At 44.2% G+C, this 16,180-nt stretch overlaps 1 protein-coding gene across 8 annotated transcripts in view; it reads left to right on the plus strand.

Moving 5' to 3' along the window:
• CHD8 (chromodomain helicase DNA binding protein 8) overlaps positions 1 to 15,712 on the plus strand; it is a 105,775-nt gene extending 90,063 nt beyond the window's left edge. For all 8 annotated transcript variants that reach the window (XM_033924188.1, XM_033924189.1, XM_033924185.1 and 5 more), the window contains 5 exons: positions 2,121 to 2,378; positions 4,348 to 4,464; positions 4,753 to 4,932; positions 14,514 to 14,633; positions 15,026 to 15,712. In XM_033924188.1, the coding sequence (XP_033780079.1) occupies positions 2,121 to 2,378; positions 4,348 to 4,464; positions 4,753 to 4,932; positions 14,514 to 14,633; positions 15,026 to 15,322 (972 nt within the window). In that variant the 3' untranslated portion in view covers positions 15,323 to 15,712. The remainder of the gene's footprint in view (positions 1 to 2,120; positions 2,379 to 4,347; positions 4,465 to 4,752; positions 4,933 to 14,513; positions 14,634 to 15,025) is intronic.
• The last annotated feature ends 468 nt before the right edge of the window (positions 15,713 to 16,180 follow it).

The following is a 16,180-nucleotide window of genomic DNA, read 5'->3' on the forward strand; positions in this document are numbered from 1 at the left end:
AATCAATAAAAAACTTAAAACAACAAAAAAAAAAGGTTCCATGTATTTTCAAAACATTATTTATACAGTGTATATGTATTATGTACTGTATGACTACATTGGGTGGCCCTCTGAGCCAGAAAGGTACCTATTATTAAAAACTCAGGATAAGACACTTTGGCCCGAATTCTCGAATCACCACTGATATTCTAGGCCTGGTAGGTGCCCATACCTCTGCTAAAAACGCCATTCAAACAGCGTTTTGAACTTTGGGTTGAGAATCGCACCTACATTTCCAGCACCTATCTTTCACGTCAGCGCGATTCCTAAACTGCGCCAATGATTGATTGACACATGATCAGCGGCCGCTTTTAAGGCAGCCACCGATATTGATGCCAGTTCAAGAATCCAAGCTTTAGGGATCCTTTTATTAAAGCGCGCTAAATGCTGACATCCATTATATTCTATGGACACCTTCGGTTAGCGTGCCTTAATAAAAGGACCCTTTTGTTTTTGGGTTTTTCTTTGATTGATTGATACAGCACCCATCAGGATTGATTTGTCAATAGTGCTGATTAACAGACCATAGCTGCTGAATTTAATCTTTTATCTTTGTCATTTAATATTGCTTTTCTTTTTTAGCCTTAGCTCAGTAGAAGGGCTCACCAGACCCTAAAATAACATAGAAACATAGAAGATGACGGCAGAAAAGGGCTACAGCCCATCAAGTCTGCCCACTCTGCTTACTCACCCCCTGTCTATGCTGTGTACTGTGTGTATGTTTATAAATTTGGAATGGATATTAATAATAATAAACTTTTATTTTTGTATACCGCCATACCAATGAGTTCTAGGCGGTTCACATCAATCAAAAAGAGCTGAACAGTCAGCAAATCATATAAATACACATCATATACATGTCATAAATACAGTACTAAACAATCAAGATATGAATTTATCAAACAAATAGGTTTTCAATACTTTTCTAAAAGAATGATAAGATTGAGCTTGAGGAATTAGAGGACTCCACCAGGTGTTCATTTTACTAGCCTGGAATGCAAAAGTTTGATCAAAAAATCTTGTGTAATGACAAGATTTGGGTGATGGAAACTCAGATCAGTAAGATTTGCTAGTATTCATGTTAATTCTATGAAATTCAAAATGAGATACAAGATAAGCTGGGGCTAAACCAAATAATACTTTAAAACAAATACAACCAAATTTAAACAGAACTCTTGCCTCAAACGTTAACCATTGAACTTGTCTATAATAAGAACTAACATGGTCGTATTTTTTTAGACCAAAAATTAAGCGAACTGCTGAGTTTTGTAGTATTCTTAGTCTGTTGAATTTTCTTATGAAATCCCAAATAAATTATATTATAATAGTCCAGGACAGACAGGACTGAAGACTGAACCAATAGCCTAAACAACGCTAGATCAAAGTATTTCTTAATAGTGCGAAATTTCCAAAGAATAGAAAAACATTTCTTTGTCATTAAATCCGTATGATCGTCTAAGGTAAGATGACGATCTAACATAACGCCTAATATTTTGATAGTATTAGATATCGGGAAATTATATCTATTGAAATGGAGTACAGTTTCATTGATATTATTATTAGGACTAGCCAAGAAGAACTTTGTTTTTTCGGGGTTAAATTTAAGACCTAGCTGCACTAACCCAGAGGTTTGACTTTTCATTGCTGGAGCGCAGGAGGGGAAGGATGAGGATGTTAGCACTTTTCTCATAGAAATAATAATAATAACTTTATTTTTGTATACCGCCATACCCCGAAGAGTTCTAGGCGGTTCACATTAGTTAGACAGAGATTACAAGTGGTTACATATCAAATTGATCATAGAGTTGCAAACAGCAAGGAGAGAAGTAGGGGGGAGAGGAGGAAGATGGGGGAGGGGAGTAGATCAGAACGGGGGGAGGATAGAAAAGGGGCATTAAGGGTCTTGGTCTCGGAATAGGTGAGTTTTGAGTAATTTTCTAAAGTCGAGGTAGTTGTAGGCCTTGAGGACCATTTGGGCTAGCCAAGGGTTTAGTTTGGCGGCTTGGAAGGCTTAGCTGATTGAAACAAAGCTACCTAGAATATCTCGCTTTCTAATATTTCTTTTAAAACCTGCTTTCCAGGATCGTGTATTGATTAATCGCATAGACCTGGTTTCCCAGGCTGTATTGACAGGAAAGTGGCCTGTACAGCGCTGGGCTCCAGAGACTGGCACCTATGGACCACCACCAGGAGCCCATCCAGCTGAATTCAGTGGCTCTCCTGCTCCTGTCACTGCTCCCTGGTCGAAAGGAAGGGAGGAAAGCACCAGTAATACATCACAGTTCACTAAGCTACGCCGGGATACAGACGAGAAAGAGTTCACTGTCCAGATTAAAGACGTGAGTCATTTTTTCCACTCATTTGAACCTCTTAAGTTTCTAACTTCTTTCTTGATTAAAATGAAATGTAAACTTGAGCCTCTTTTGAGTTTTTGCCTCTTTCTGCTCCATATTTTCTTATTCATATGCTTGGATATGTACTATTTCTCTATATTCAAATCCTGAAAAATGAATATGTATAAAACCACAGAATGTGATCTTGGCACCATGCATGCCATCTGGTTGCAGTCATCAGAGAAGGGTCTTAATTATCATCATGCCTCTATCCATGAAGACTCAATAAAGTACCATTGGGCAGATTTAATAGTGTATAAGAACCGTTCAACTATAGCAACATGAGAATCGACTCGAAAAACCTTACGAGCAAAATTTATAAATAAAACAATGTTTTATGAAACTCAATGACTTTATAAAGCCTCACTGAGAGAAATAAACTCTGGAGGGTGGGTATTCAGATCATAGGATCGCTTATAACTTGTATGTCATTTCAGATTCCCATCCTGGGACCGTAGCGTTAATCATGTATATACCACCTCCCCTAATGTGTACTGAAAGGGAATAACTTCCAAGTACTAGAATGTAGAGTCAAAGGTAACAGTAGAAAAATACTAGAACAATATTATTCAATGTTGGCAACACTTATCTTAAATGGTCACAACCAGTTCCAGCGCTGGCGAGACTTAATAGACTCCCGATGCTCTCCCTTACATGAGCGTTTCAATCAAGATCTTCCTCAGGGGAACTCTGCCTATTTTACCAGATAACCAGTCTAGTTTGTGTCTGCAGCTATTTGTAAAGCAACTGCCACCTTGTTGTAACCAGACTCCTGGAATAGGTTCTTCAAATCAGGCACTACACTTTCTTTAGCCAGATTAAAATCTATCCTTAATGCTTATCTCTTCAAGCTGCTATTACTACTGAAACTAGTGTTCTTCAATGCAAGGTCTGAGGAGTGAGTGGCGGCCCCAATTGTCTTTCTGGGGGGGGTTCCTGCGACTCTACCTCTCTCCCCTCTACCCAGGCTCAGGACAGAAAGTTGATGGGGACAGATATCATTGAGTGAGAGGTTGCAAACTGAAAAAACACCATGAATTCCTTCTCTCACACCAAGCAGCATCATGGGGTAAAGACCTAGAACAATTACTTTCGCCCTCTACTTATGAGGAATTTAGGAAACATCTAAAAACACACCTGTTCCTAAAACATCTTGACAACTGATCCACTTATCTCTTTCCTCTCAATAGCGACCTACTGTCCTTTTGATCACTTTTCTCCTCAACAATGAATTTCCTGTCTAATTACTTCTCTTTCTTCTTCCCCTCTTGAAGTCAGTCAATTTGTACCTTTGCTTAATCTTTTGTAAACCGCATAGAACTTCACGGTATTGCGGTATATAAGCTGTTATTATTATTATTATTATTATTGGCACACACTGGTCAGCAATGTCGTGGCCCCACATGGGAAGAAGCTATTTGGCAGCTTTTCTTCAGCTCTTTAGAATCCAAAGTAGTTCAGCTTAAAAATTAGTGAAGACCAATACTGTTCTTTTGTGACAGTCTGTCCACTGGGGCCTTGTATTGAGGAGTACATTTCTCAATTTATTTTAAGACAGGCATGTAAATATTGACCCCAATACCATCTATACTAATTTAAGTAGACTGGTCAGTATTTGTCATTGTATTGGACAATCCTCTATTTTAATTCATATCTACAATAGCCGCCTTTATTCTTTATTCTCAACTTGCTATTGGAACTCATATCCAAATTGGGGTGTTTTTTTTGTTCTGTCTTCTCTGTCAATATTAACTAGATTGTAAGCTCCAAGGAGCAGGGAGGACTATCCATGCTTAATTTTTTAAAAAGCAGCCATCATCACCCCTTATACCTTACAAGGTGGTATGGAGCATGTTTCTGCACTCCTTGCTCAAATCCAAGACTTTAGATTAAAATCCTTTAATTCCGTTTTCAGGAAGAGGGGCTAAAACTGACCTTTCAGAAGCAAAGGTTGATGGTGAATGGAGGGACTCTGCCAGACAGCCATCCTGTCTTCCATAAGAAAAAAGGAGGCCAAAAAAAGCCTCAAGAGGTAAGAAACTACACTTGTTTCTCGAGAAGACAAAGGGAGATAGGAAACTAAATAGAGAAAGTAATTTTGATCCAAGAAAATATAACTGTGGTTATAATATAGTATAGAGAATCTAGTCTGATGAGTGGAGAGGTACTCAAGCTATGGAAGGCTGAGCACAATGGATTTAGAGACCTCCTCCCCACCCCAAATGACAATTGGGCTGGATTTCAAATCCTGTAATACACAGTCATACTGGAAACATGATGAGTAATCACCCCACACCTCTTTTTATCTCATTGTTCTCAGGTGGAAGTGGAGATCCCAGATGAGCCCCTTCTTTCAGAGCTGGATCTGGATGCCCGCATCCCTGTGATGAACCAGCTGGATGGGACGGTGCTAGTGGGTGAGGAAGCCCCCCGCCGAAGGGAACTTCAAACTTGGCTACGGAACCACTTGCAGTTTTCTGTAGATCCCCGCTTCTTGGCGGTGAGTCAAAGGCAATATTACAAAAAAAAATTGATTTTTTTTTTTTTTTTTTTTCGCAGAAAGGATAATGCAGTAGTTTCCAAACTGTGGATTGTGACCTCAGATGGAGTCACAAAATCTATTTGGGTTCGTGAGTGCAGATACCAAAAATAATGTAAAAATCTGGAGAATAGCTTCACTGGCCTGCATAGGCACAATGGGAGGCAGGGCAATTATAATCCAACACTAGAATCAGTGGCGTAGTGAGGGAGGTTGGTGCCTGGGGCGGTAGCACCCTCCCCCTTAACTCTTCTCCGCCCCTTGAGTGCCCTCCCCACTCTTTCCCACTGCTTGAGCACCCCTCTCCCTGCCCACCTCGTGAAATGTTTGCTGGCGTGAGCAGCATCTTCCACCTGCTGCTCGTGCTGGCCTCTGCTCCCTTCTGACATCACATCCTGGTTCCGCAACCAGGAAGTGATGTCAGAAGGGAGCTGAGGCCAGTGTGAGCAGTAAGTTGCTGCTCACGGCGGCAAACATTTTTAGAGGCACCCCCTCACAAAGGTCTATGCCCCCACCACCACCTTATTAACACTACTGACTAGATTCAGCCTGAGAGTGAGGCAAGGGAAGAAAGAGGTAGGGTGGGGGCTTCCCTTGAAAATTTAGCACTTTTAAAATACCATTTGACAATAGTGGATGCTCTCCTAAAAAAGATGGTGGAAGTAAAAATGGAATTTCATTTTATTTATTTACTTACTATACTGCTATAAACTGATGTGCAGAACTATGTGGTTTGCAAAACAAAAAACATAATAGAAAGGAACTCTTAATATATAAATAGTAAAAGGCAATCATTCATTCAAAGAAGAAAAACCTTTCTAGGAAACAGGTAAGGGTCAGGATCCAGTTCCACAAATCCTTAGAAGGAAAAAATTCAAAAAGTATCCCTCAAAGGCAAGAGGATAAAAACTAAGCATAGAGAACCTTCAGCTCAAAACAAGTATGTAATGAATTTCACACATCTAAGAAATTGTGAGGTACAACCCCATACCTGGGCTTTCTCCTCTATCCTCTTCTATATTTCTATGTTCTCCCCCACCATCCCTGTCCAAGAAATAAGTATGCCAGTGTACAAAAGGTTCCATTGAGTCCCCTTCAAAGTACTCCCTTTCCCTATGTATATGGTTTTCCCAACGTCGTTTCCACTTCTGGATAGAGTCCTTAAATGCATCTTCAGGAATTGCTAAATGTTAGTGCATTGAATTTACCTTTTATGTCTTCAATGGTGTCGAATCACTTTCCTTTCAGTGTGGATTTAAGTTTAGGAAACAAGAAGATGTCGGGAGAGTAAGGTGGCTGGGGAAGAACTTTCATTGTGTTTTTTGCACAAAATTTACTGCTGTTCATCTGGTCTTCAGTCATCCAACCTTGGAACAAAGTTTGCCGCAATGCGAGGCTCTGTTAGAATGTTGTGGCATGAACCAATGGAAATGTTGCATTCCTCTGCTAATTCTCTAACAGTTAATCATTGATTAGCATGTACAAGATCAGTTGACGTTGATGGTCTTCCACTGATTCACAATCACTTTTGAAGCATGAATACTGTTCAAAACGCCTTCCCCATAAGCCACTTTCAGCATTTCATAAATTTCTGAAGTGGTCTTACCCCATTTAATGCAGAACTTCTTTAGTGCCTCTCCAATTCACTGATGGGTAATAGCTCGCCATGACCAGCAGGTGGAGACTGAGACAAAACCTTTTGGCTGTAATACAACTAGCTGTGCTTCCCTCTAATCTAACCAGTCTGTTCTCAGTCTCCAAGCAGGTGTGGTAAGCTGTTGCCAGGCTTCCCTTGGTTAGTGTAGGGTTGTTAGAAGTTGTTTAGTGGCCTTCTGGTCCCCGTTTGGTGCTGGGCTAAGCTTGGGGGACCCTTTTGGGTCTGTCCGACCTCAGGGTGGGTGTCATACTCGACGGATTATGAGTTGAGTCCCTCCCCCCATTTCCTCCACCTCCCCAAAATTTTTCTAGAGGTGCCTCAGCTGTAAGCCTTGCCACCGATACCGGCAAGACATATGGCTTAGAGAGCCAGTGGAGCCTGTTCTGACAGGGAAAAAAAATCCTGAGGCATTACCAGTCTGAAGGGAGCTTCAGTTGACTGTAATTGATTTTTTTTGTTAATCAGCACTTTTCTCTTAGCTAGGTCGCATATTGCGCAATGAACACTTTTAAAGGGAAAAAATTGCTCATTATGCTCCAGATGCGAGATTGATACGGCCGGCCTGTGCTCGCTGTGTGCCAGCCGCTGCAAAGGGGAATCCTCGTCAGTTTCGGGTGCTGGCATCCAGGGATCCCCTTTGCGAGTGCCTCATGTGGGCAACTGACAGTGGGGGAGCCCGGGCTGCCCTCACTGCCCACACAGGGATTCCACAAAGGGTTTCCCTTTCGCTCCTGCTGGCTTGCCTGCTTTAGTGGCTGAGGCGGTTCATGCTTCTCAGCCGCTACAGGTCTCGGGGGCGTTTTTCTCAGCGGGCTTTGCTCTGATTTTAGCGGGAAGTGCATCCATTTTGTCTGTAGCCTCTGCGTTACCTACATTGGGAAATTAGGGAAGTCTCTCCTTTTCAAAATTACTGAGCTGTGGAATAATTTTCTTATTCAATTGTGTGATCTGGGCTCTTTCCAACCATCTGAAAACTTGGCTATTTTCAAAGTTGTAAATTCCGCTCCTCTCCATACTATTCTAAATCCATATTGTATCGGTTCTCCTTTCTAATTTCTTGTAAATCATGTCGAGCTCTACTGTTACAGAGAAGATGCGGTATATATAAGCCTAAGGTTTAGTTTAGACCTTCCCCTTGTGTCGGAGAGACAGGGGCAGGTTTCTGCTGGGTCCACTGCTTTGACAGTGAGTCCCATTGTGCCGACAGGAGTTTTTTCCCCTGATTTTGTTTTAGCCTTGTGCAAGGTTTATCTTAAGGCGGCTGGGAGTCCTGCTTCTGCCCTGGGGGTCTTGGAGAGGGGGGAGGTTTCTTTTTGTGTCCACTCCGGTTTGGCCCCCCTCAGTGCCAGAGTCATCCCCATCTCCTCCTCTTTCGTCTAAGTGGCCGAGGGTCTCTTGGGACGATGATTTTTTGTATGGGGAGCAGTTTTTGCTTGATGAGGACCTAGACCCCTTGGTGGACCTCCAAGGATCCTCTCGGTGGGATGGATGCTGCTGGCGGAGATTTTTCCGTTCCACCAACTGGCAAGCATGCGTCTTAGGCAGATAAAATAAGGAACACAAGTATAGTATGTCAGGTGCGACTCTGGGAAGAACCGAACAGGAAAAGGACCTGAGCGTATTAATCGATAGGACCCTGAAGCCGTCGGTGCAATGCGCAGCGGCAGCGAAGAACGCAAACAGAATGATAGGCATGATAAAGAAGGGAATCACGAGTAGATCGGAGAAAGTAATAATGCGCTGCTTTATAGAGCAATGGTCAGACCACACTTGGAATACTGCGTCCAACATTGGTCTCCATACCTAAAGAAGGTTATAAAAATACTCGAGAGGGTGCAGAAACGAGCAACGAAGCTAATAAAGGGCATGGAGAACTTGGAATACAAGGAACAACTCAAGAGACTGGTATTGTTCTCCCTCGAGAAGAGGAGACTGTGAGGGGATATGATCGAGACTTTCAAAATACTGAAAGGAATCGATAAAATAGAGCAGGAAAAAAAATTATTTACAATGTCTAATTTGATACGGACAAGAGGACATGGACAGAAGCTAAGGGGGGGACAAGTTCAGGACAAATATCAGGAAGTTCTGCTTCACGCAACGAGTGGTGGACACCTGGAATGCTCTCCCAGAAGAGGTAATTGCGGAATCCACCGTTCTAGGATTTAAGGGTAAGTTAGATGTGCATCTCCTTATGAGTTGGATGATAGGCTTAAACGCTGGTATCTACAAGGTAAAATATCAATGGTACCTTAGGGTGATGTTGTAAGTCACCCTGAGTGCCTTGTAAAGAAGATTCAGTAACAACTGTTACAATGGTTTTTCTCGGCCCTCAGAGATGCCACCAGGGGATCAAATGATCATATCCCCTGGCTTTATGCACCTAATCGTCACTGGGTCGGTGCGAAATGCAAAACTAGTATATCGTGGGTTTTTTTGTTTACTTTTAGCTTAAAATAATAAATATTGATAAAGAGTTTGTAAATCAATACTTAGCTTAACCGGGATGGTAGTTGGTGGTTGACAAGGGATATACAAGCCAACATGTTTCGCCCGTAGAGGGGGTTTCCTCAGGGCTACTATCCCTGTTTGGTGCTAGATATTCATGCTGTGACCACCCGATCTAAGTTCTCAAGCATAAAGTGACATGGGTAAGGGTAAGCTAGGCACACATCTCCTTACGAGAAGCTTAGAGTGATATGGGGTCTAAAACTATGCCAGGGTATATCTGGCGGGGCCTCCGCGTGTGCGGATCGCCGGACTTGATGGAACTAGGGTCTGTTCCGGAGATGGCACTTCTTATGTTCTTATGGCATATGGTGCCGGTTGAGGGCTGCTCAGCTTTTAGGGACTCTGAGGAGCATAGGCTGGAGTCTCTTCTTAAGCAGAATTTTGATGTCACTGCCCTAGCGATCCAGACGCCGAGGTGTTGCGGTCTGGTGGCTCAAGCTTGTTTTCGGTGGGCCGAGCATGTTCTTGACCACGAGTCTGATGACTGGTCTTTAGTGGAACAGGAATCAGCCTAGATCTGTTGAGAGCGTCGGCCAAGTCCATAGCTTTCGGGTTGGCTGCTCGTTGTACCCTGTGGCTCCGGGCGTGATCGGTGGATGTAAGGTTAATTTTATGAAATTTCCCTTTCGGGGGTCTTTCTTGTTTGGCGAGGATTTGGATAAGTTGGTTCAGACTTTAACAGAGTCTGAGGTGCCCCATCTTCCTGAAGACCGTTCCCGCCTGCCTGTGCGGGGTGGCGTTGCTCAGGGGCGTTTGCGTGATTTCCACAGCTACCACCCTGGTCGAGGGGCAGTTTCTTTTTCTGCCACCAGGTTGGGCCCATCGGGGAGGTGGGGGGAAGTGATCCCCCCCAGCGCTTCCCCTGGTGCCGGTTGTTGCATGGTTATGGGATTTTTACCAGGAGTGGGCCGGGTTCATGACAGATCAGTGTGTCCTGGAGGTAAATTGGGAAGGCTATGCTCTGGAGTATTCCTGTTCTTTGCCAGATCACTTTCTTACTTCTCCTTGTCAGGCAGCATGGAAGAAGTGGGTTTTTCACTAGATGCTTCAAAGTTTGCTAGACGTCAAAACGGTAGTTCAAGTGTCTCCTCAGGAGGTTTACACCGGCCGGTATTCTATTTCCTTCGTGGTGCCCAAGAAAGAGGGGACTTTTTGGTCCATCTTGGATCTGAAGGGTGTCAACAGGGATCTCCGAGTTCTGTCTTTTCACATGAAGACCCTGAAATCTGTCATTCTGGCAGTTCAGCTGGGGAAATTCCTGTCCTCTCTCGATTTGGTGGAGGCTTACTTGCATGTTCTGATTTGTGCCTCCCATCAGTGATTCCTTCACTTTGTGATCTTGGGATGTCACTATCAGTTTTGTGCTCTTCCTTTTGGTCTGGCTACGGCTCTGCTGACGTTCACCAAGATTATGGTGGTTGTGGTGGCGGCCTTGTGCAAAGAGGGCATTCTGGTTCACCCCTTGCTGGACGACTGGTTGATCCGAGCAAACTCCTTTCAGGAAAGCTCCCGAGTTACAGTTCGGGTTGTGGAGTTCCTGTTGGGTTGGATATTCAACCTGTCCAAGAGCCGGTTGGCTCTGTGTCAGTGCCTGCAGTACGTTGGGGTTCTCTTCAACACCAGCTTGGGGAAGGTCTTCCTGCCGAAGGCCCAAGTGGTCAAATTGCAGTCGCAGATTCACCTTCTGATGGCTTCCTGGTGTCCTTGGGTACAGGATTTTCTCCAGGTTTTAGGGTCGATGGCGGCTTCCCTAGATGTGATTCGGTGGGCCCGGGCTTACATGCACCCACTTCAGCATGCTCTGCTGAAGCAGTGGTCGCCCCAGTTGCACGATCTGGACTCTCCCTTTCCTCTTCGGGAGTTAGTTTGTTGCAATTTCCATTGGTGGCTCCATTCTTCCAATCTGGTGCAGGGAGTGAGTCCTGATCAGCCTCAGTGGACTGTGCTTCTTATGGACACCAGTCTCCTTAGTTGGGGAGCTCAGTGTCTCGGTTGCTTGACTCAAAGCAGCTGGTCTCCGGAGGAGGCATCTTGGTCAATCAGTGTTCTGGAGATCAGAGCCATTCAACCGGCTTTGCTAGAATTCTAGAATTCCAGACTTTGTTGATGGACAAGTCTGTTCAAACAGTGCTATGGCGGTGGCCTATGTCAATCATCAGGGGGAACCAGGGGTCATCTGGTGTGCTAGATGCCGGAGAGTTGTGTCTCAGTCCCGCAGCCTTCGAGTTAATTGTGCAGACTTGGGGTCACCCGGTCATGGACCTGATGGCCATGAGTGTCGATGCCAAAGCTTCCCGGTTCTTCAGTCAGTGCAGGGATGGTCAGGTGGAGGGGCTGGATGCTCTGGTACACCGTTGGCCAACGGTAGGCCTCCTGTATGTAGTTCCTCCATGGCCGATGGTGGACAGAGTTCTTTTTTGCATTGCTTGGCACCCTGGCCGCTTGATCCTTGTGGCTCCAGATTGGCCCAGGTGCCTGTGGTACGCGGATCTGGTTTGTCATCTCATGGCAGATCCTCTTACACTGCTCCTCTCATCCGACCTTCTAACTCAAGGTCCCATTCCAATGTTCGATCTGGGTCCCTTTTCTCTTTCGGCTTAGCTCTTGAAAGGGAACGCCTAGGTAAGAGAGGTTATTCAGATACAGTGATCTCCATGCTCTTGGGATCTTGGAGGCTTTCCATTGCGGGCTTATGTGCGTGTTTGGCGTATTTTTAAGGAGTGGTTTCCTTTTGCGCCTCTTTGCCTCACATCTTGGAGTTCTTGCAGGATGGCCTGGATGGGGGGCCTGGCGTGGTTTTCTCTCTGGGTTCAGCTTGTGGCTTTGTCCACTTTTCGCAGGTTGATGCAGGGTAGGCGCTTGACATTTATTCCGGAAGTGATTTGCTTTTTGAGGGTGGCCAAATTGCTTCGGCCTCCAGGGCGGCCTTCGGTTCTGGCATGGGATCTCAATCTGGTCCTGTCCTTGCTTGTGCGCCCTCCCTTTGAGCCCCTGGGTTCCTGCTTGTTAAAGGACCTTTCTCTCAAGGTAGTCTTCCTGGTGGTCATTCTTTCTGCGAGACGTGTTTCTGAGCTGCAGGCCTTCTCTTGTAGACTCCCTTCCTGGAGTTTTCTAGGGAGCGGGTTGTGCTGCGGCCTGTCCCTTCTTTTCTGCCGAAGGTGGTTTTACCTTTTCATGTCAATCAGTCCGTGGTCCTCCCGGTTTTGAGTAGTCAGGAGGGCTCTTCGGAGCAGAGGCAGTTGTGCAAGTTGAATATCTGTCGTGTTCTTCGCTCTTATGTTCAACGGACCCAGGAGTTCCGGAAGTCAGATCATCTTTTTGTTCTCTTAGCAGGTCCTCGTAAGGGGGATGTTGCTTCCAAGGCTACCATTGCGTGCTGGATCAAGGAGACTATCGCTTCCGCATATCTTCTTCAGAAGAAGCCTGTTCTCAAGGCTCATTACACTCGAGGTCAGGCAGCCTCTTGGGCTGAGTCTTCTCTGGTGCCTCCAGTGGATATTGGTAAAGCTACGTTTTGGTCTTCTCTGCATTCCGTGTGGTCGTTCAGGAGCGTCAGGACACGGTGTTCGGTGAGCATGTTCTGGTGGTGGCCCTCCGGGGTCCCACTCATGATGGGTACTGCTTTGGTACGCCCCATCAGTGAAGCTGTACCAGTCTGGAGAGGCGCTAAAGAAGGCGAAATTAGATTCCTACCTGCTAATTTTCTTTCTTTTAGACTCTCCATACCAGTACAATCTCCACCCTGTTTGTCTGTCTGTTCTAGTATTTTTCTAGGGTCGTGGAGCTTAAAGAACAGTGGCTATGGCGAGCTGTGGGAACGTTTTCTGAAGGGGCTTTTTCTATGCAATTTCTAACAGTATTGATCTATGCTAGTTGTTACTTCTGCTTGGAGTGTTGTTAACTGTTCTACTTAGCACTTCTTAGTTCTGCTTGGCTATTCGGCAGACTGGTTAGGTTAGAGGGAATTACAACTACACTTCTCCCTCCGTATTCGCTGTGATGGGGGATTAACAGACCCGCGAATACAGAAAAACTGCAAATAACTTTTTCATATGTTATTCGCTGTTTTCTATTAAAAACCATCATGAATAGGGTGAAACCGCAAATAACATGGTGGGAGACCTGGCCTACTCTTGAAGGAGAGGCAAAACACGGTGAAGAAAGTGCAGGGGAATCAGCGATTTCTCTATGCAAAGTGATGTAATTGGGAGGGAGGAGCCAGCAAGCTAAAAACCGCAAATACAGAGGGAGAAGTGTACTTGTATTATAGCCAAAAGGTTTTGTCTCATTCTCCACCTGCTGGTCTTGGTGCACTATTACCTATCAGTGAACTACCGGTCTGGTAAGAACCTAATTTCTCTTTCACGCTGTAGCGCTGCTCATGAAGTTTGGCTATTTTTCATCATGTGCAATCACAAAAACTGCTGTAGCTCGGAGACGAAAACAGATATCAACAAACGGGGAAAAAGGAGGTTACTAGTGAGGTTTCAAGCTACTCAATGCCACCTAGCACGTCTCAAAAGAACTTCCTGTTGGCGTGCAATTCAAACTGTCCTGGAACTTTTTGAACAGACCTAGTGTGTGTGTTCCTTCTTTAACATCATACATATACACACACACACACACACATATATATATATATATTACAGTTGTATGTATATACATGTATATGTATATGTACATGTGTGTATATATATATATATATATATATATACATATACATATACAACTGTAAAGTTCTTCATTCTTTCTTTGAATACAAGGCTGCATCTGACAAGCTAAACTCTGCATTGATCCTCTATTCTGTTATACTCTGTTCCTTCTTTAACATTATACATATATATGTATATATATATATATATATATATATATACATATATACACACACATAAATATACATATACATGTGTGTGTGTGTATATATATATATATATATATATATATATATATATATATATGTATGTATGTATAATGTTAAAGAAGGAACAGAGTATAACAGAATAGAGGATCATTGCAGAGTTTAGCTTGTCAGATGCAGCCTTGTATTCAAAGAAAGAATGAAGAACTTTACAGTTGTTGCATTTCTGATGGACAGATGTGCCTCCCACTGTGGGCTCTGTGGTCACTATTTGGCAGCCTATGACTGTTATAGGACATAGTGTATTAATGTTTGTTTAAGGTACTTATATTCAGCCCTTTGCAATACCATCTAGGTATTTTTTACTTTCAAGTACTCAAGTATTTTCTCTATCTGTCCCAGCAGGCTCACAATTTACCTATGATACTAGGTCCTGCAATAGTAGGTTTTTCTTCCTGATAGGTAACATAGTTTTGGAGTGGAAATTAATGATGCATTCTTTTCTTTGTCGCACAGTATATGGAAAAGCGTCGAAAACAGAAGCAGCATCGGTGCAAAAAACCCACCAAAATGTCTCTGGGTGGATTCTCTGGAACGGAGCATGTGCAGGCAGCGAGTGAAAAACCTAACAAGAAGGTGAGAGAGTGCCACCTCCTTTCCTAAGAACTGGACAGTTATGATGCAATGGCTATTTTCAAATTTCAGGCAGTGCAACAATTTGATCTACAATGTATTAACAAGCATTTGAGGTGGAGGCACATAAGGTAAGGAAAGAGGAAGAGCAGCCCCAAACAACGGAGTGATCATAGTTTTGTCCTGTGGTACTCCAGAGTGATGTGTTTGACTGGATCAGGATGTGTAAGACTGTTGTGCTGTGAGCCTGTTGCTTGGCTCATAACAAACCATTTTCTGCTGTGAGGAGGGGCAGGGAAGCTGAGCCTGTTTCTGCATTGATCTGTATTTTCGTGGTCATATTACTCAAACTTAGCAACTTGTGTGTTGTGTTTCTTTTTCTTTTTGCATTGTAGAGTCACCGCCCTGAGACATCCTTGTCCCACTCTCACCCGAACCCTGCTCTGTCTATCTCCAGCAAGAATCGCAGCAAGAGGCCCCCTTCCCAGGACCCCCCCCAGGACAATAACACCAGGCACCGTGCTAGCAGCTGGGCCCTACTCGGCAACTTCTTTGCATGGCTTCCAGCAGAGCCAGCTACCCCCATCCTTTCCACGGCCAGTTCTGCTTCATCCACCAGGACTTCACAACATGTGTTACCCACTGCCCTGTGCAGCCACCACCAGGGCAGAGCCGCAAGAGGAGCCAGATGACCTGTCACAGAGTTACAAGTTCTCCCTGCTCCATGATCCCATGATGCCTGCGAACTCTGACTCCAGTGATGAAGATGATGATGAGGAAGACTGATGGGGGAGGAACTGATACCAATAGCAGGAGAGCAGTAGAGAAATTAGTACTAAGCGGAGCAGCTGTCGGGGGGGGGGGGGGGAGTATTCTACTTCTGTGTATGTCCTCTCTAATAGCACCCCCTCTCTGCTCTGTGCTGGGGAACTGGAAAACCAGACATTTTTACAGAGGGAAAGAACTTGCAGAGAGCAAGAAACAAAAGAGACCGAGAATAAAGGCCACTTTTATTCTCCAAGACATCCTCATTAACAAAGAAAAGACAAAAAAAAAAGAATAAAATAAATTCTTTGATATTTTTTCTTTTTTTTGCATCCTGCTTCTGTAAAAGGGGGGCTGGTGCGGCATATGCTGTCTGTGGCTGTCATTGGCATGGGGTGGGGGTGGGGGGGGGAAGAAATTGCAGATGTGCAGTTCCAAAGACCAGTATTGGTGCTTTTTTTTCCTCAATGTTATGGGAAAGAAGGGGAACACAACTACTAAGTTATTAGTATCGGATGCAGTTGCGTGACAGTGGAAGCTAATTGGTTCACCTGCAGTTTTTGTGATAGCAGTGCCAGGAACGGTCAACCATATTCAGTAAATTTAAGCAACAAGCAATCTTTCTTATTCAGGTACTCAGCCTTGGGAAGGGGCTGGGCCATCTTCTTTCTCATTGCTTTTACAACACTAGTTGGGTGAAGGGAGAATTTTTGGAGACCATGGACTATGAAATAAAGAAAATCTTATCAGATAAAACATGGGGGCCCCTATACTCTATTGCCCTC

Source organism: Geotrypetes seraphini, chromosome 16 (genome assembly GCF_902459505.1).
Source record: "Geotrypetes seraphini chromosome 16, aGeoSer1.1, whole genome shotgun sequence".
In the NCBI taxonomy this organism is placed as follows: domain Eukaryota; kingdom Metazoa; phylum Chordata; class Amphibia; order Gymnophiona; family Dermophiidae; genus Geotrypetes; species Geotrypetes seraphini.